At 52.9% G+C, this 18,969-nt stretch overlaps 6 protein-coding genes across 6 annotated transcripts; 5 read left to right on the forward strand and 1 right to left on the reverse strand.

The window, feature by feature from the left end:
- The first annotated feature begins 56 nt into the window (after positions 1-56).
- On the forward strand, positions 57-5,843 carry SMAC4_03766 (uncharacterized protein). Its single transcript, XM_003347620.2, has 2 exons — positions 57-2,408; positions 2,469-5,843. Exons 1-2 carry the CDS (start codon positions 867-869, stop codon positions 4,695-4,697), a joined length of 3,771 nt encoding a protein of 1,256 aa, XP_003347668.2. The 5' UTR covers positions 57-866; the 3' UTR covers positions 4,698-5,843.
- A 1,337-nt stretch (positions 5,844-7,180) lies between these two features.
- On the forward strand, positions 7,181-9,367 carry SMAC4_03765 (uncharacterized protein). The gene has a single exon (XM_066089999.1). The coding sequence runs from the start codon at positions 7,749-7,751 to the stop codon at positions 8,958-8,960; it is 1,212 nt and encodes a 403-aa protein (XP_065946439.1). The 5' UTR covers positions 7,181-7,748; the 3' UTR covers positions 8,961-9,367.
- Positions 9,368-10,428: 1,061 nt separating this feature from the next.
- SMAC4_03764 (uncharacterized protein) lies at positions 10,429-11,379 on the reverse strand. Its single transcript, XM_003347618.2, has 2 exons — positions 11,176-11,379; positions 10,429-11,002 (listed from the first exon to the last, which is right to left on the reverse strand). The coding sequence occupies exons 1-2, from the start codon at positions 11,301-11,303 to the stop codon at positions 10,705-10,707; spliced, it is 426 nt and encodes a 141-aa protein (XP_003347666.1). The 5' UTR covers positions 11,304-11,379; the 3' UTR covers positions 10,429-10,704.
- A 3,451-nt stretch (positions 11,380-14,830) lies between these two features.
- On the forward strand, positions 14,831-16,094 carry SMAC4_03763 (uncharacterized protein; the record flags this gene model as incomplete). The annotated part of the gene is made up of 2 exons (XM_003347617.2): positions 14,831-14,859; positions 15,167-16,094. 2 exons carry the CDS (start codon positions 14,831-14,833, stop codon positions 16,092-16,094), a joined length of 957 nt encoding a protein of 318 aa, XP_003347665.2.
- A 792-nt stretch (positions 16,095-16,886) lies between these two features.
- On the forward strand, positions 16,887-17,452 carry SMAC4_03762 (uncharacterized protein). Its single transcript, XM_003347616.2, has 2 exons — positions 16,887-17,106; positions 17,177-17,452. The coding sequence occupies exons 1-2, from the start codon at positions 16,996-16,998 to the stop codon at positions 17,312-17,314; spliced, it is 249 nt and encodes an 82-aa protein (XP_003347664.1). The 5' UTR covers positions 16,887-16,995; the 3' UTR covers positions 17,315-17,452.
- A 320-nt stretch (positions 17,453-17,772) lies between these two features.
- SMAC4_03761 (uncharacterized protein) lies at positions 17,773-18,873 on the forward strand. The gene is made up of 2 exons (XM_003347615.2): positions 17,773-17,930; positions 18,061-18,873. Exons 1-2 carry the CDS (start codon positions 17,917-17,919, stop codon positions 18,701-18,703), a joined length of 657 nt encoding a protein of 218 aa, XP_003347663.1. The 5' UTR covers positions 17,773-17,916; the 3' UTR covers positions 18,704-18,873.
- The last annotated feature ends 96 nt before the right edge of the window (positions 18,874-18,969 follow it).

Below are 18,969 nucleotides of genomic sequence, written 5' to 3' on the forward strand. Positions count from 1 at the left end.
TTGGTCGCCTCTCTTCCAGCCTCCAGCTTGCTTGGTCGAGGCTGTCCCTCTTTCCCCTGGCACCTACCCTGACTACAGGTACCCTATCTCGACGCCACTGCGCTGCCGGCTCTTTCATCTAAACGCGCGCCTTCTGGTCCCGGGCTACACAGTATTCTAGTAGTGGGCTGCCTCGTGCCTATCGTTAATTAATCACCCTTCCATTACCTCTCTCTTGTAGGTGAGTTTCGCCTGGTCCCCCAGTCGCTGATCTCTCAGATCGCATCATACCTACCTTACCTCTCTACCTACCTTTCCACCTGCCTCAGCTACCGTGCTCGAACCATCTGCACCGACCTGAACTCCCTCTTTCCCACCATCGACCATCACTCCCCGCGAACATCCCTTCACGCCTTTCCTTGGCCAAGACTGCGACAGCGAGGTACATCATTGCTACGGTACACCAGCTAGCGGTGGTACATACATAACCCCTCCCAGCGCCTACCTAGTCACGCCAGCCAATCCAGTCCACTCCGTGCCTCGAGCTCGAACCAGGACTCGCTTTTACATTCCATTATTTTCCAACCACGACGACTGTGACAGCGCCGAACTGCCGTTGCTCTAGTCTCGTGAGCTACGTGCTTGCCTTCACGTCCTGATACTCTGCATTTTATCCCACACAGTCATCTCGTTATCCACCCGATTATCCGACCTGTGGTGCCGTGGCCCACCCGCCTCACATCTCTCTCAGCTTGGAGCTTACTTTGCCCTCATCTTAGTTCTCGGCCGGACCCTTTGCCCCCTCCGATACCATCGCACGATCCTACATGTGCCCGATCCTCGAACCTGCTCGCGCCGTTTAATCTTGAAACCAGAGTACCCCAACCATGAAGGGCAACAGTCGTCACCCTTCGGTGGCACCGCCGCCCCCAGCCCCGCAGTCGCCCACCTCCAAGGCCACGGCAAAATACACAAACAAAGATGGGTCCAAGTTCATTACGGTTCCCAAGGGGTCAACCCCAACCGACTCGGCCCAGCCGTCCCCGACGATCACCACGGCTGCGAACGCTGCTCCTGGTCCACAGTCGACATCTACCTCGCATACACAAGGTCACGGTCAAGGTCGGGTGGAGGGACAGGTGCAACCCGTCAACAAGAAGAAGGCAAAGCGGCGGCAAAAAGCTGCGGCAAAAGCGGCTGCTACCCAAGGCGTCGCCAACTTAGCACCCTTGAATGGCTTTCCGAGCCCTTCCCCGTCAAATGCGCAACAATCCACAGAGGCCGACCACGACGACAGCCACGATGAGCGTCCAGAAGAGTTCAATGACCACAGAGATTCGCATACTTCGAATACCCACGAGAATGGCTTTGCGCAAGGGGCGGCTTCCGGTTCTAAAAAGTCCAAGAAAAAGAAGAAAAAGGGCAATGCTGGTCAAACTACAACCGAACCGCCGCATAGTCCTCACCATGACGCCTACGTCCCTGCGCCCCATTTGTCCCAACAGCAGCGTTCGGGCATCTCCAAGGAAAAGATCTGGAACACCAGCTCTCAGGAGGAGCGGGAGCGCATCAAAGAATTCTGGCTGGGGTTGAGCGAGACAGAACGCAAGGATCTCGTCAGGGTCGAGAAGGACGCTGTGCTAAAGAAGATGAAGGAGCAGCAGAAGCACACATGCAGTTGTACTGTGTGTGGAAGGAAGCGGACGGCTATCGAAGAGGAGCTAGAGGGCCTTTACGATGCTTACTACGAGGAATTGGAACAGTACGCAAACCATCCCAACCAGGGCGAAGCGCCTCCGATGTTGGGGCGACGCCCCTCGTTCGGCTCCATGACCGGTATACGCCCGCGTGGCCTCCCCACAAGCTATTCAAGTCACCACCAGCCCTCACATGGGCAAATAGTCGACCATGGTGCCGAAGATGACGAGGAGGAAGAGGTTGAGGAAGAGTACAGCGAGGATGAGCAGGAGGAGGATGATTACAGTGATGATGAGCCTTCAGAAGAACTGCACCGGTCCGACTACCCGGCAGACTTTTTTAATTTCGGAAATAGCCTGACTGTGCAGGGTAGGGACAGATTCCCCATTCTTCCCTCTTTTCTACAGAGTATTCCCTCTCCGGGGACTAGCAATAACGCTTATGGCTCATCTTCTTTAGGCGGGATCCTAACCGTTGCCGACGACCTGCTGAAGAATGACGGCAAAAAATTCATCGAAATGATGGAGCAGCTCGCCGAGCGGCGCATGGCTCGCGAGGAGGATGCGAGGGAGCAGTTTACTAGCCCCTTCCCTCACACCAATGGCGCCGACCGCAATGCCCATTATCACCCGCCGGCCGATGATGAGGTAGACGACGACGACGAATACGACGACGACGATGACGAATATGACAACGAGGACGAAGAGGATTATGACAGTCAGGACGAAGAGGTATGGGTTATACGTGTAGCCCCTTTTTACGGCGTGTTGACTTATTAATCTGTCGTTTAGGAAACCATGACTGAGGAGCAGCGCATGGAAGAAGGCCGCCGCATGTTTCAAATCTTTGCTGCCAGGATGTTCGAGCAGCGGGTACTCACTGCATACCGTGAAAAGGTCGCTAGGGAACGGCAGAACATGCTGCTCGAGGAAATAGATGCCGAGATAAGGCGAACCGAAGAACGCCAGGTCAAAAAGCAGAAGGAGGCCCAGAAGAAGAAGGAACGGCAGGCGAGGCAAAAAAAGCAGCAAGCCGAGGAGAAGGCACGCCGTGAAGAGGAGAAGATAGCTGAGGAGAAAGCGAAGAAAGCCGAGGAAGACCGGCAAAAAGAACTGAGGAGGCAGCGAGAAGAGGAAAAGAGGAAACAGAAGGAGGCTCAGAAGAAGGCGGAGGAGGAGGAACGAAAGCGCAAGGAAGCTGAACGCCAACGACGCAATCATGAGCGAGAGGAAAACGAGCGCAAAGCACGAGAGGCCAGGGACCGGGAGAAGAAGGCCCGCGAAGAAGCACGTCTCAAGGAGAAGGAGGCCCGCGAGCAAAAGGAAAAGGAGGCAAGGGAACAAAAGGAGCAGCAGGAACGCGACAAGAGGGAAAAGGAGGCCAAAGTCAAGTCGGAGATGGAGGCTGCGAAGGCGGCCAAGGAGAAGTCAAAGCAGGAAGACCGAGCAGCGCAGAAGGCTGTGGCTCTCGCAACAACAGCCCCTGTGCCTATAACTCTGCCCAAGAGGCCAGCTCAGCCTTCTCAGTCTTCTGTGCCGGCGGCAGTGCCCGCCGCAGTACCAGCCTTACCGCAACAACCTGCAGCATACGCCTCGCCGGTTATTGCTGTCGCCACTCCAGCATTTCCAAAAGCGCCAGCCCCCGCTCATAGCCGTCAAACACACCAGCAAGAGAGTGTCACAACGTCTTCAGGGTCAACATCTCAGCCGGGATCAGCCGCTAGCCAGAACCCTTCTCCACACACCTTGACACCAGTACATATTAGTCCTGGTCCCATGAACCCACCCAGCAAGCCCGGGACTGCTGTGGGCGGGACACAAAGCAGCGGGATGCATTTACCGTCACCCACCCCCTCGACTATTGTCAACCTGGGTCCCAAATCACTTCAATCTCAGCCAAATCCATTCGGTGGTCCCTCGATGAACATGCCATTCCAACCAACTCCTCAACCCCCGCCTGGTTTCAGCAATCACATGCAGCCTCAGTATCCTCCCTTCTATAACCCCGCCAACAGCTATAACAGAGTGGCACCGGGGATGAATGTCCCACCAGGTTTTCCTGCGCCACCAGGTTTTCCTACGCCATTGGGGCAACGGGCAATGTCGATGCAATCATCTGGATTCCCCGGATCCTTGGATTCACCTATGTCAAGCTTTGCAGGCTTGAGCTCGCTGATAGGCAAAGATAGCGTGCCGTCTCACGCTCGTCAGGGCTCCGGTAGCTTCGAAACCGGGCTTGTCGGCTCTTCTAGTCAGCCCATCAGCCGGCCTACGCCCATAGGTAGACCCGCCAGCGTGGTCCATGGCCAGCGACGATCGCTAGAGTCCTCAACGAACGGAACCGATAAGGCGGACCAAGACGTACATCTCGGAAGCAGTGCACTTCTTGAGCCTGATGACACTCAGCAAGATTTCCCTGCCCGATCTCATTTTGGTCTGCTTGGGACGTCTGCGCCCGGGCTTCGATCTGGCCCTGGGTTTGGTGCGGGACCGTTTGGGATGGAACCCGGTTTTCCACTGGCACACCAGAACAACCCTTGGAGTCCTTCACTCCAACACAATCCATTCGTACAAACACCTCCAGGGTTCCCAAACCACGGACCGTGGAGTCAGGCGGCAACCCCAGGAATCATTGGCCGAAACCCATCCATCGTAGAGCGTTCTGCCCCGAGGTCTGTGACACTTCGCAAGGCGCTCTGTGCTGTATGTGAGGAACTCGGTGCTGGTGGTAGTTCGAGTTACGATGGGTATATCCCGCTGGGGGAAATCATGGTGCATATGAGGCAGGGGCAGTATACAGGGAACGAGAAAGAAGTTCTTGATATCTGCGATACGGAAGGAAACCCGTCCAATGGCGGTGGGAGTTTTATTGTGCGGGAGCCCTTGTCGCCAACTGGAACCCCGCTCATTCGCTATGTTCCGGACGATGATGCTTCACGGGCCCCATACCGCCCTATTAAGCATCCCGGAGATATCGGCAGCCCGATCGTTGGCTCAGGCTCATTTAATGTCAGATCGTAGGGAGATAACACATCGCATTCGCCGGGGCAGGATGCGGAAAGGCGATCAGAGGCACCGTCGGAAGTTGAAGTAGTGCTAAGATATTTACGTTTCTTTAAGAGAGCGATCCAGTACATGCACGGGTCTGGGTACAGATTCAGCACGGTTCCGCAGTCAGTCCAGTGGTGACCAGATTTCCCGTCGGTTGTCGCGTTCAGAAACGGTTGCAGACGGGCGTTATTCTACTGCCTCGGCATATGGTAACCATTGGGAATCCTCACGATTCACTACGCCTACTGCTCAAGGACAAAACAATCAAGATGATATTCCTTTCGGTAGAAACCAGGGCCATCCGTCATCTTCTGCTACCCAATCTGGTAATAGGCCAGCAAACTTCTCAAAATATCCAGGCCACACCACGTCTTTGACAAATCGGCGACCTTCCTCGACATCGACTACGCCTGGGGCTCAAGAACAGAGCAATGCAGGCGATCTTTCTTCTGGCATGAATCAGGGCCGCACCTCATCTTCGCGGAATTGGCGAGCTTCCTCGGGATCACCTGCACCTGCTGCTCAGGGATACAAAAATCCAGAGGCTTTCTCGTTTGGCAGATTTTCAGTCCCCTCGCTTTCGGCGACAGACAACCCTTTCAGGCGGGTGACTCGTAGTGCAAGCAATCAGCAAGGCCGGCGGAAGAGTCCGCAACGAAAAACGTCGTGGTGGTGATTAAGACGGATAGGAAGGATTTGACTTGATTATGGGGATAGGTGGATCAGCGACTTAGTAGTGATAGGCGTGACTTGTAAGGAACATGGCAGTTGAAGTATGCATCATCTCTTTTCTTCTTCTTTTTTCAGCAGCATAACAATTGGTTGAACATGGGAGCGAACTGGCAGCTACGTAAGTAGGTAGGAAAGGTTACTGTACAATTCAAAGTAAGGTGAAATTTGCTGGTTTTGAAACATCGAGTTTGAGTCTTGATATGCATAATACACAGGACGAGATACGTCAGAAAATGGACTGGATCTCACAAGGATGAAACGAGATGGCTAGATACGAACTGGACGGGCATTACTGAAAATCATTATGGCATATACAAGATAATTACGCCTTGGTTACCGAACAACACGGATTAATCAGACAGATATCGAAACAACTGGGGAGGTTGACCACAGGTCTCGAGCTAATAAACAAACCAGTATTGGACTATACTCGAGGCCTCGAGCCAAGCTCCATAGGCGTTTTCATATTTAGCTGATTGGTTTCGTACTATAAGCAATGCGTAATCTTACCCCGAATATGTCATTTAGCTATTACATTTTGTCGTTGAGAGATTCGGGACAGTTGTTTACCTATAACGGAGATCCTCTACTTTAGGTCTCCCCCACTTTTTCAGCCCCAAAGCAAGCAGTCGGCGAACGGTATGTAGTGTACAGATAGATGCAAGTGAGATGCGGCACAGTTGCTCGTCCTGCTTGATCAAGCTGATTCGCTCCCCTTTCTCGTTGTGCGATCGTGGTCCAGTGGCGTTGGCGTTTGGCTGAATGGGGGTGATGGATGATGGAATAAGACTGGACTGTTGATTCTGGGAACCTTGATATTCCGGATACCTAGTGTAGTGTACTTGCCGTTGTTTTACAAAGTGCCATGTTGTTGCTGAAGATGGCAAGAGATAGTACCTAGTGTAAACACCGTGAAACGGAACCTCCCAAAACGGTACCAAAGGCTGGGCAAAAGGGGTCCATCATCGCTGCTTCTCTGATTGGCCAGATGCAGCTGAGTGCAGGTGGGGACCTTCAGCTCGCATGCCAAGCCTCTTTTCAATCTCGCTGGGACCACAGGCGACCAAGGCGACCCAAAAGGCGAGAAGAGCAAAAGCCCCAGAAGAGGGATGGATCCCTGTCCATGTGAGAGGCATGGAGATATGAATCTGAATCTGACAGCGACAAAGAGGTCGGCGGGGGGTGTTCAAGGGCATGGACGCTGTGCTTCTCTGCGGGCGGGAACCCTACGGACGTTGGGCGGTGCAACGCCTTGTTGAATATGCGAGGGGGATGCTATCGTGAAAGTGTGTTGGTGGTGGCCCGGTGGTGGTTGTTGTGATCCTACCTCTATGGAATTCCTATTTTCAGCCCGCCCTAAGCCGTGAGTGGGAATCGTTCAATTTTAGCGTGTCTCCGTTTATCCCCATTAGCTGGCTGCGGCAGAGAAGCTGTCAGCCTGTCACGAAGAAGTGTCTGATGCCCACTGGGGACATCGCTGTCAAGCAATGTTTGGTTCTTTTTCGGGTCTCTGGGTCCCCGTCGTTGTCAAGTCGAGAACCGAACGGGGGGACGGGGAGGCGACGGCCAAGGGAAAAAAAGGAGCGAAAAAGGAGGCGGCCGCTCTGGAATTGCAGGGGTTCGCTCAAACATGGCTCAAGGCTCCAAGCTGACCTTTTTTTCCATTTCTCAAACACACTGCCGCCGTCTGCTTCCTTCCATTCCTCTCCTGCTTACATTCCTGATTCATCCTCATCAGCATCCTGCGACTCATCCTAGGAAGGGGAAAGACGGCGATAGCTTCACTTTGTTGTGATTGTTTTTCTGTTGTCTTCAGCTTTTGTCTCTTCTCTTGTACTCCACTATATTTACGACATTCTACTGTACCTGCAACGTGCCGATCGATCCCTGGACCAACGGCCATCACCCCAAACACACTGCAAAACCCGGGGCGACAAACCAGAGTGCCAGGCCGCCCATTCAGTTCCCCCCCAAACTCCTCAACCTCGCACATCCTACTGGGATCACCAAATCTCGTATCTCGGGCGCACAACAGGTTCCCGCTGCAAATATTCACCAAATCCATCCAGGAACAGGAAACCCGACCTGAAGATCCCGCCTTGTGCATTCCAGTTGCACATTCAGCTCCACCGCTACTGCCCATCCGACAACTTGTGATCGGATCCCATTCCGACACGCAAGCAAGCAAGCAAGCAAGCAGGCAAGCCACGGCTCGATCCGACCCGACCGACGACCGCCCGACCGCCCGCCAAGTCGACCAGCCTGACGGGACGAAAAACAGAAAGAAAGATGGCGCCAACAAAACACTCATCCCTCGCCGCCTTGGCTTCCCTCACCCTCCTCCTCTTCTCACCGGTCTCTGCCTCTGAGGTTCCCAGCCTAGAATGCCTGCGCACCCGCAGCTACGAGCTGGCCGCCCATTCCGCCTGCGGTGACGAGGGCGCCCTCAAGCACTACTTCTCCACGTTTCCCACCGACCTGTCGACCGGCGACGAGAAATTCCTCAAGACCCTGACAAAGTGCTATATCGATTCCGGCTGCAACAAGGAGGAAACGCCCGGCCAGATCGTCGAGGCCGCCAAGCGCTGCGCCGCCCCCGCCGTCCACGAGCACCATCATCTCGGCCTTCGCTCCCTCAACGAGAAGGGCATCTACAACCACCCCGGCCGCCTGCGCATTCCCGTCCCCGCCCAGCCTGTCGTCGAAGCGCGCGCCGCTGTCACCGCGGCCCCCGTCGAGCCCGATGTCGCCCTGATGATGTCCAAGGTCACCGCTCCGGCCGTGCTGCGCCGCACCGATGAAGCCGCCGAAACCCGCCCCGTCGCCGGTACCGAGCGGCCCAAGTCGCCGCTTGTCTGCCTGACCAAGTCCGAGAAGGAAGTCCAGTCCTGCCCCACCCAATCCACGGGCACCGCCTCGGGCAAGAAACTCCCCTGCTTCGAGACCAGCGTTCCCGTGGACGTGTGCGTCGAGGGCTTGATCTGCCGCAACGAGAACGGCCAGGGCATCAGCTGCATGTACAAGCAGTCCGGGCTCGACACTGCGGGAATCGTCATGGCCATCTACTTCGCCGCCACCATCGCCCTGTCCATCTGTGGCCTGTGCTTCTTCTGCTGCCGCGAGCGCCGCACCATGAAGAAGCTCGAGAGCGCGGCCGAGGCGGCCAAGATCGCGAAGGAGGCCAAGACCAGCGCCATGGTCGCTAATAAGCGCGCTGCCGCCGCCCCTGCGAGCGACCAGCACCAGCAGGAGCAGGAGCACATGCTCGAGCAGCCGCTCATGGGCGGGAACGCGGGTTATATTGGCGGTAGTGGTGGGTATCAGGGTGTCCCCCTCAACAACGAGTATGATGATGTCCCTGCCCCGCCGCCGCATATGGCTGGTAACACTGGGTATGGAGGCGCGGCGGGCGTTAGGGGCGGTTCGGGTAGCGGAAGCCCCACGGGCGGTGCGCCGAATCCCTTCTCGGATCATAATGAGGGACACCCTGCTTTGAGGTAATCTGGTGATTCATTTTGATGGTATTGTGAGAGTTGAGGTGGGATGGTAAGAGTTGTTGGATGAAACTCGACGGATGGATGCTTTGGTCATCTATTGTTGAGTTGGGAGAGTCGAGGTGCTGGGGTTGGTTATTGTTGACGTCGGTGTTTGTTAGAATAGACAAGAGGGGGGTTAAATGGGGGACAGCGAGGCTCTAGAAATCCCTTTGTTGCTGTTAGCGGTGGCTGCTGGTTAGTTGGATGCATTTGTCTTGCGTAGGTAGAAAGAAGGATAAAGAGTGGATGGGATGGAATGGTCGAGGACGGTAGCGTTTGCCTTTACCGAGTCCGGCGGACTTTTCGGCTTTATTCAGAAACCGTCGCCGCCGGGCTGGAGGAAGAGCTGCTGTCTAGTCTCGTTAAAATTCCTCATTCATCATATTAGCATGTTCAAACTTCCATAATCTCCAAGAGCCTCCCTCTGTTCATGTGGTGTGATTCTCGGCGAAACGTGCGTGTTTACTGGCATCGGCGCTTTGGGATGCAAGACCTGTTCCTGATAGAGGTGGTCACAAATGTCCAGTGATTTTGCGCATTCATTGATTCAAAGAAGCCAGGTTTTTTGTGGAATATCTGGCCAACTCTCGCTCTTCAAAGCTAGCAGAATCCGCAGACGCTTGTGTCGGGATTTGGATACCAGGTCAGCCCGAGGTGGTTCGTCGGTGACGATTCCATGCATCAGATCAGGGTTTTGTTTGGCGAACCGCATACCGTGACCGGTACAGAGCCTCCATGCATGGTGGATGGACTGCATATTATTGCATTGCATTGCATCTTTCCTTGTGCCTTTTTTTTTTTTTTTTTTTTTTTAATACAAAATAGGTGCATGTTTATGGTCCGTCTGCGAAGCAATGCCTGCCACACCGGTCGAGTTTACCAGCGTTCGCCGCCGCCGAGGAGCGACAACATGAACACCGTGACAATACACGGCTTGTGATGCACCAAGTTGCATAAACCGGTCTGCGCAGTTTTATTGGAAAAGCAAAACTCAAATATGCAGTAGTGTAAGGAAATATTCTACTGTCTACCCGTCATTTAAATGCCTACTCGATGCAGATCCGGATGTCTTGATGCATGCATCTCATCCGTGACTGACCATGGGCAACGATATGCAGCTCAGATATGAACCAGAAAAATATGCCTTAGGCAAAGAAGCATGTATGAGACTTGGAGCATTACATATGCATTAAGAATTATTGAATCTGCTACAAATTTCAGAGTTTGGAGTTTGTTAGGGGGAGATATCGACGAGTGTCTTTGGTAGCTGTCATCGGCGATGTGGTTGTGGTGGGTCATGATCGCTCCCGTGGCCCAAGCCGAGTTTGGGAGGAAAGGGATTTTACTTACACAAGACAAAGCATCAAGATGGGCACATATAACGTCAAATAAACTCACTTGGAACGAGTATCAGCCGAACTCAGGGGTTTTTGGTACCCTAAAAGGCATTTTTTTGACATTTTCTCAAACTCTTTGTCTCGATAACTCAAAGGTAGATTCACTATTCCCATCGTTGCTTCCTTCCTTACATAGAACTACCAGTTAACACTTAATCGCGACTTCCTAATGTTTCCCCGTGTCGAAACCCCCATTCCACCTTCCATGTTCGCAAAAGCCAAAAAGCCAATCCTATCGTCACCATCCTCTCACCAAGCACCCAAGTGTCTCTCTCTCTCTCTCTCTCTCTCTCTCTCTCTCTCTCAAAGTTCTTAAGCAAGCGTAAAAGCACTAGGCCCAGTATAAGCCGCACTCCCGGCCGCTCCGGTGGGCACCCAATCGGTAGAGTACGTAGAGAAGTAATCCAGGTTGACCGTGTTCGCAACAACGTGCGTGTCGCTCAGCAGGACGCGCACCTGATCGGTGCCGGTGAACACGTTGAAGCGCAGCACGAGCTTGGGGTCGGTGGAGGTCCAGGCGCCGCTACTGGTGGGCAGTGTGAGTCCCACGGTGGCGTGGGTGAAGCTTGCGAGAGCGTTTTCGGGGAGGACGTTGATTGTGGCGCGGTAGCTGGGTGAGGATGGGGTGTTAGTCAGGGATGCATGAGTTTGGAGGAGGGCGGGTAACGGGGAGGGAGAGCAGAGAGGGGGTATGAGGAAGGGGTTTATGAAGAAGGGGCTAAGGGATTGATGGGAAAGGGGAAGAGTGAGCAGGAGGACACTGGGAGAAGGCTGGGAACCTACTTGATATGGGTCGCGTTACGAGTGGCAGAGAAGCCAGTCACGGTGGCCGAAGTGGCATGCTGGGCAGAGGCTGGAGCAGCGCTGGCGAAAAGGGCGGCGAGGCCGGCGAGGGTGGTGGTGAACTTCATTGTTATGATTGGGGGTTTTGGTGTTTTGATTCTGGTTGTTGTTTTGGTATCCTTGCTGCTTCTGTTGGATGCTGTGCTGGATGATGAGAAGGTTTGTTTCTGCGGAGGCGTGAGAAGGCCGCCTACTTATACTTTTTTTCTTCTCCCTGTGAGCTTCTCTTCGTCGCATTGTCCCTTTTTCTGGCCCTCTGATTATTGACTTCGGATTTGGCTGCGCTAGTGATGGCGTGGATGCCGTCACCGTCATCGTCGACCTCTAACTCGCTCGTGCTGAAGGCAGTCATGATACCAACTTGTACGTAATGAGGTGACATATCCTCTTGTAAAGATCAATCTTGCGAGGTAAAGTCGTTCATCACATTACAGTCTTGGCCTTGGTGTTGAATCCTTCTCGGAACGTGGAATGGTTACATATTGACTGAGCCTTGTGTTACCAAACTCCGCAAGTGTCTGGTTCAATATCGTAATTTGACGCCTCCTAAGGCGACGACGTGCTTCTCAGCAAAATGATTCCGTATGCGGCGGGAGCCTTGTGGGGGTATCATCTTTTTGGGCGATTTTTGACAACGACTACGCCACTTGACGTGACGAAAACTCTCACGATCTTTTACAAACGGTTTTTTTGTCTTCGGAACAGAAAGGATCTAAGCTTTGAGCTCGGACTCGAGTGATCACGAGGTTAATATAATGCAATCCTATGAGTTAAGTGATGAGTGCATGTCTTCTTCGTTGAGCTTTCTGCTTTTGAGGATCCCGAGATAAAACAATAGCACTCATCAATGATGTTAGTCAAGAGGACTCACGCCGAAAAGTGGTCGTTCGATATCTCCTTTGTGGGATTGATCGTTGTATCAATGCCGTCCGGTCCCCCTTGATTGACACTTCGTTCGGTATCATCAAGTCCGGTTGTACAGCGTTTCGCGAAACCCTCAACAACACCCCGGTATTCGTTAGTCCTTAGGCCAGAATCTGTCGTCCTTATAAGTTTACCCCAGTTTCTTCAAAGTCTGGTACTGAGTAGATGTTAGCTTACCCCAGACCACGCTACAACCGCTTTGGGATCGAATTATCCGAGGAGGCTGATGCTCGGATTCTTCCTTCCCACCTAAAACCGTGGGGGTATGCAGGGTTGTACACACGAACACGGACGGTGGAAATGGTTCTAGACTTCTACTCACGGCCACCGCCTACAGAAAAAATCCCGGTGGTGGCGGATGCCGCAAGCAACGGCTTGGGCTCAGGGGAAGTGTCTGTCCCTCAGGTTCGTGAGGCAATATTTACTGTTCAGGTACTTCGTGGCTTTGGATGTGCCTCCTTTAGTGAAGCTTCGCAGGGGTTCTGACATATCAATTCAATTATTTTCCTGGCTTAAAGTTGGCGTGATCGCTTTATACAACCGGATTTGGCAAGTTCTTTGCCCTGGCGAATTGAGTCGGTTGGCGCCAAACTGACTTCGAACCCTCCTTTGCATGTGTTGAAATTCTTGTATACTTCGAAATCGGGGCTCACACAAGTTGGCTCAGGTTCTTAGTTAAAGCAGGAAAAAAGGGCCACAGATTGTGTTGACAGCAGTGCCAGAGGCTGGAAGTCAGGAAGGATCTTGCCCGTCACTGCCACTCACGTACAAAACTCATTGCGCCGCCAAAAAAAAACCGCGTCTCGCCAGGCTCAGCAGTTCCTTCCTCCTTCTCCTCGACAAACAACATGAGTGGAAGTTGAAACTCACCAGGATAACCCTTTGAGTTCGAGACCTCCCTTTTTTCGTTTAACTCTGATATTTTGGGGGCATAAGTACGTAGGTCGTTCCATCGAGAATTCACGGCACGTTCCTTGACCGGAGCTCACGCCAAACTTGTGCATCAACTTGTGAACCAGGCAGCAGTCATATCCACTTTTCTCTGCTTCTTTGGTAACTGCACTGACAAATTTCCCCATTTAGATATTTGCCCCTATGGGATTCGAAGGAGCGATAGCCCTGGTGTTCCTTTCCACATACATGCATGCAATGCACCTGAACCGCCCCATTGAGCTGGAGCGGAGGCCGCGGGCCTTGTATTGACCATTTCATGGGGGAGCGGTATCAGAAACGCATATTTCCGGACAGCTTCTGATGCGATTCTTTTTCGAGGGAGGCCGCAGAGACGCCCGTGGACAATGTGAGGAGGGGGAAGGTATATTGACGGACGGTTCGTTATGTCATGCATCTCAATAGTCCTTGGCTGGACCATATATGCCATCCGGCCAAGGATGATGATCCTACGGTCATTATGTCTATCTGACATGCGCACCTCCGAGAGCAACAGCTTGCACCAACTGTAGATGCGCAAGCATATATGCAGGGGAAAATATGCATTCAGTATAGGTATGAGGACACCTCCATATACAACGTGTCCATTAGAGAAAGTGTAAACTTGAAAAGAAGTAAAGGAAACAGGAAACCCGGAACGGCGGAAGCGCATGAACAGCGTCTGGCAATGATTTTCAAGGCCAGGATTCACAAAAAAAAAAAGAATCGTATCGGACGTATAATAATGATTGAAAACCGAGGACTGCATATGTACATGGCTTGCGCATATACCTGACCCAGCTACTCAGCCCCCGATCTTCCCCCCAGTTCTCATCCGCGAGTACTGAATAATATCGGGAAATTCGGCCTTGTAAAATACCCTTTCGATGGCAGGAGGGGTTAGGGTCTGTATAGAGTATACCCGGTAATTATATACGCACGCAGGTTATAAACATAAATATTATCCTCAAGTCATTACTAACGGGATAGGTACATCTGCTGGTGTATGCTGGCTGACTGGGCTTTGCGTGTGCCCTGTGCTGCCCTGTCCTGCCTCCAAAAGGGAGATTTATAAAGCCGGATTTTTCGAGATTATTCGATACTCTCCCCTTGGTTTTTCCAAACGTGACATTTTCTGATTTTTCCAATCCTTCAACCTCAAACATTCCTTCTCAGCATCCGGAAAAGCAACTCTTACGGAAAAGCCATTCACTTACCTAGAGGTAGGTATTTCCAACCTTCAAACCTTGAGAAACAAAGTGCTTCCACACGAAAATGGCTGCTCCTCTGGACGCCTAACTGCTGATCTTCTAACCTCAAACAGCTTTTTTTTCTTCACAGCACGCGGAAAAGCATCTCTCTTGATTTTGCCAGCCTTCAATCTCGAGCGGAAATTTTCCTACATGAGAAAACGTCAACGATCGACCAGCCGCCCGTCATCACTCAACCATATCAGGGACACCCATCGACTCCGGAGCCCTCTACCCGCCGACCAGCAACCTCCAGGCGACACCCGTTCCCTCCACCGTTGACAAGGTCGGTCAAATACCTACACACTGGTCGTCCATCGACTCCTGAGCCCAGCCGACCAGTCACCAACCGTCAAACTCCGTCTATCACCTTTGCTATCAACAGCCAAAGGGGCCAACATCAACGACCCGACAGATTCCCCTGGGAGTAGAGCCAGCCAGCCGACCATCACTTGCATTGGCACACGTTGGGAGAATACGAACATCGCGCAATGCCTTCCAAAAAGCCGGTGCATCACTGGTGAGTCCAACCCCCAACATATCCTGTGCTAAGATGGCGGCTTAGGCCGTGTTCGTTCCGGCAGTAGTGCAGTAAGAGAAGCTCTTCTGTCCCTAACCCAAAGGGGTTTCGGCCACCAGAAAAAGGCTTCTGTCACTGTGCTACTTACTGCCTTAACGAACACGCCCTTAGTTATCAGCAATTTTTCGGGGGATTCGATCTCACAAGATCCAGATTTTCACGATAGCCGCGTCCATGCACTTCCACACTCACCTCGTTCCGGACCGCTGGAGGATCCCCGCTGCTAACGAAATATTTTGTTGAACAGCCCGCAGTGCGGCGCCGTGGGCGATCTAACCTGCCTCAAAAAGGGACATTGGACGCCCTGCAAGATCCACGGCCGGAAGGGTCATCACGGGGCGTATCACCCTTGCGTGAAATGTGCAAACGAGGAGAAACGCAAGGGGTCCGAGGAGAAAAAACAACTCCGGAAGGAGCAGAAGGCCAAGACGACGCTTCAGAGAGAAGAAGCCGAACGGAAGAGAAAGGCCGAGGAAGCGGCGAGGGAGGCCGACAGGCAAAGGAATCTCGAAGAACAACAGAAGCGCAACCGGGAAACCCTGGCTCGAAAAGAACAGAAAAGAGAGGCGCTGCTGGAGAGACAGCGCCAGGAGGCGGAAGAGGCGAGGTTGAAAAGGGAGGAGCAGAAGAAGAAGCGGAAGCAGGAAGAAGAAGAAGAAAAGAAGCCAAAGCAGCAAGAGCAAGAGGACCCCAAAGCAGCACGGAAATTGAAGAAGAAAGAAAAGAGGAAACTCCGAAGGCGGTCCCCTAAGAACTCAAACCCACCGGAGAGTCAACAATCGATCGAGGGGGGCGAAGAGTCAACAAACACAGCAGAGAATCTGCTGCTTCCCCCCTTGCCACCACAACCAAGCAACCCCCTCTTCTCACCAACTTGGGAGCCAACCCCAACTGCCGCTGTCGCCGCTGTCGCCGCTGTCGCCGCTGCCGCCCCCGACGATATGATGAACACCAGCTCCGACGAAAGCAACGGGCACTTGTTGACACCATCCACGGAAGGCAACACTTCTTCTTCCTCGGGCGACGACGTCACTCCCCCGGAGTCTCCTCACCCTTCAGACAGATCCGCAGTCACAGAACATCTAGGCCCCAATAGCTTGGCCTACATTGCGTTACTGACAGGAACACAGGAGATTGACGGGTACCGCAACGACCTTCGGCGGCTTCAGACCTAGGTAGAGGTAGCACCGCACCGCAGCCTCGACAAGTGCTTCCACTTCCGCCTTCCCATTCATTCATTCATTCCCTTGCCTTTTACGGTTTGTTTCAAACCCATCAGTCCTCCGTCGACTCCGTTGAGATCATTTCCTATATTTTGTTCCCAAATTATTCTTGTTCCTTCCTTTGAAAGCTCCTCTTTCTTCTCCTCGACGTGATAGAGAGAAAGCCCGCCGCTCGCTATTTCATCTTTGTTTCTCGCCCCCGCACTCTTCTCTTTCTGCTGTTGTGTCGGCGGTACCCATCCCAGTCCTTGACCGCCTGTAGCTGCAGCGGCGGCAGGACCTTTGAAGCCCATACCAACGCCTCGCGATCCTTCCTCTTCTTCATCGTCCGCAGTTGCTTGTTTGGTTGACGGGTTATTGGACTCGAGAACGAGTGGTTGATGAATGAGATGGGTCCTTAGCTGGATTGCTGCAAGATTTGGGCACCGAAGGATAACCGCGTAACAGCAGGTCGAGTGACCCATTGCCATTTCACTGGCACGTAGAAAGTTTCACTGAATGTTAACCCATTTCCTTGTGAAATCAAGATTTCTTGGATGGGCAAACAGCTTTCTGTTTTCTGGTCAAACCAACCGCAAGCCTCACATGAACCCGTGACCCAACGTGGCTTAGCAGATTCAATGCAACGGTAATTAGCGATAAGCATTAACGGTGCTACGTCATCGCCTTGGCTTCCAGCGCACTGAGGGGAAGTGTGAGGGTCTCTTATAAGAAGAGCCACCATAGCGAAGACAACAACAACAACAACAACATCTCACGTTAAGCCCAAGACATTTGCGCGTTAAAACCACTCAAAACACTACCTTCAAACAAAACACCATATTCAATTTTGACACTACGAACATCCAACAATATGCCTCTCGTTGTTCCCGGCGTCACCACCAACGACCCCGCGGTCGCTAAGACGGAGGAGTGGATGAACAAGTTGTGCGGCAAGACGCTCGCTGATCACACTTCGGAGACTGTAAGACCACCCTCTCACCGAGATGCGTGTTTTGAGGACAAGTAAAGCTGACTCTTTCTTTTTTTCTCAGACCTTCTGCAAGTCCGATCTCCCACAGCCAACACGCATCATCGAGCCGGGTACGATGGTTACCAAGGATTTCAACCCTGACCGTCTCAACGTACATGTTGGCGAGGATGGAAAGGTCAGCCATGTTGTCCACGGTTAGAGAGGGACAAAGAGCGGTGACGGTGACAGAGACGGCTATATCAGTCTTCAGGACATGATGACATGACTTTGGAAGTTTATTGAGGATTGGAGATACCAGCATGGCGCTGTGTTTTACGACTGCGATGAATTTACATATAACACTCTACCATGCCTTTGTTTTGTCTTCTAATGAGCACCTTGACGGCTGTTGATAAATCGGTTGCCCCGGAGACCCCATGTCAACCCCTTCTACTCGTAGAAAGGCTGGCCCTTATCGTCGTTGACCGTCCCTCTATCGGCTCCGCTATGACGACACCCTAGTCTCCGGCAGCTTTTGCGCGGCTGTTGTAACTTGTCTGCTGCACAGATCCCAGCAAGGGAGTCTTGGCAAGCCGAGTTCGAGGCCCCACCTTCGACTTCTTCCCCTCCCCCGCCATCAATCGCCCGTCGCGACAAGTCGCCAGTTCCATTGATTCCACCGCGGAGCTCCTTTGTCCATTTCAATTCCAACAGAACCACAGCGCCACGGTCCAATACCACGATTACGGACCCCGATATACAGTTCTCATATATTACAAACACTTAATCTTTCAAAACTGCGAAGTCGCAAATACCGCCAACATGTTCAAGAAGGAGTATGACATCCACTGTTCCAAACTCACCTGCTTCTACCCTTCCCTTTCCTGGTCCCTAACCAATGCTGCTCTACTGCCTACCCGCCACCGCAACATCTCTTTAACACCCGCTAACCCTTCTCTCCAACAGCATTACCCCCTCGCCCAAACAAAAGCTCAAATCCTCGATCCAGCGCAACCTGCGCCAGTCACTCTTGACCACCTACCCGCTCCTGACGCCTTTCATCGACGACATCATCCCCAAGAAGGCCTCGCTCGAGCAGATCAAGCTTCCCGACCGCGTCTCCCTGTATGTCATTGACAGCACCACCCCGCTGTTCTTCCAGGCCGACACCCCTTCGCAACAAAACACCATCGTGCCCCATCTCAAGCTCGTCCACCGCTTCCCGCAATGCTTCCCCACCATCAGGATAGACCGCGGCGCCATCCGTTTCGTCCTGTCGGGCGCCACCCTGATGGCCCCCGGTTTGACGAGTAAGGGTGGGCGTCTGCCGATGCCGCATGAGAGGCCACCGAGGGAGAAGAGCGCTGCTGAGACCGAGAACGCGGACGATATCGAGGTGCCTAACGAGGGTGCGGATGAGGAGGGACACTGGAGTCGCGAGCTGGAGAAGGGCGAGCCGGTTGTTGTCGTTGCTGAAGGCAAGGAGGAAGCGTGCGCTGTTGGAGTGCTGGTTGCGGGGACTAAGGAGATTAAGGAGAAGGGTAAGGGACCGGTTATCGAGGAGGCGCATTTCCTTGGTGATGGTCTTTGGAGGATGGCGTTGGATTAAACGTGGAGTTTCAAGCAGTGGAGGAGGCGCCGAATGTGGGCAAGAGAGATATACCCACCTACAAAGCGTGTTTGGAGCCGGTTCTAGAAAAGCAGACGAAGGACTTTCTTGAGTAATACAGTGGACAAGTTGATCAGGTCAAGGATTTTTCTCTTTCCTCCCGGGTCTGCCTGTGTCTTTGTTTACCCCGATCCCCATCTGGTCTGTCTTACTGTTACCGCGTAAGTGGATTTCAAGGCCGTGGTGGTTGGGTGTTGCTACACTGG

This window comes from Sordaria macrospora, chromosome 3, assembly GCF_033870435.1.
Source record: "Sordaria macrospora chromosome 3, complete sequence".
Taxonomy (NCBI): domain Eukaryota; kingdom Fungi; phylum Ascomycota; class Sordariomycetes; order Sordariales; family Sordariaceae; genus Sordaria; species Sordaria macrospora.

Excerpts from the sequence above, each read along its gene's own strand:
- SMAC4_03766 (XM_003347620.2), top strand. The coding sequence starts at position 867 with ATGAAGGGCAACAGTCGTCACCCTTCGGTGGCACCGCCGCCCCCAGCC. Across the intron at positions 2,409-2,468 it reads ATGACAGTCAGGACGAAGAG|GAAACCATGACTGAGGAGCA; the intron begins GTATGGGTTATA and ends TCTGTCGTTTAG.
- SMAC4_03765 (XM_066089999.1), top strand. The coding sequence starts at position 7,749 with ATGGCGCCAACAAAACACTCATCCCTCGCCGCCTTGGCTTCCCTCACC.
- SMAC4_03764 (XM_003347618.2), bottom strand. The coding sequence starts at position 11,303 with ATGAAGTTCACCACCACCCTCGCCGGCCTCGCCGCCCTTTTCGCCAGC. Across the intron at positions 11,003-11,175 it reads CGTAACGCGACCCATATCAA|CTACCGCGCCACAATCAACG; the intron begins GTAGGTTCCCAG and ends ATCCTCACCCAG.
- SMAC4_03762 (XM_003347616.2), top strand. The coding sequence starts at position 16,996 with ATGCCTCTCGTTGTTCCCGGCGTCACCACCAACGACCCCGCGGTCGCT. Across the intron at positions 17,107-17,176 it reads CTGATCACACTTCGGAGACT|ACCTTCTGCAAGTCCGATCT; the intron begins GTAAGACCACCC and ends TTTTTTTCTCAG.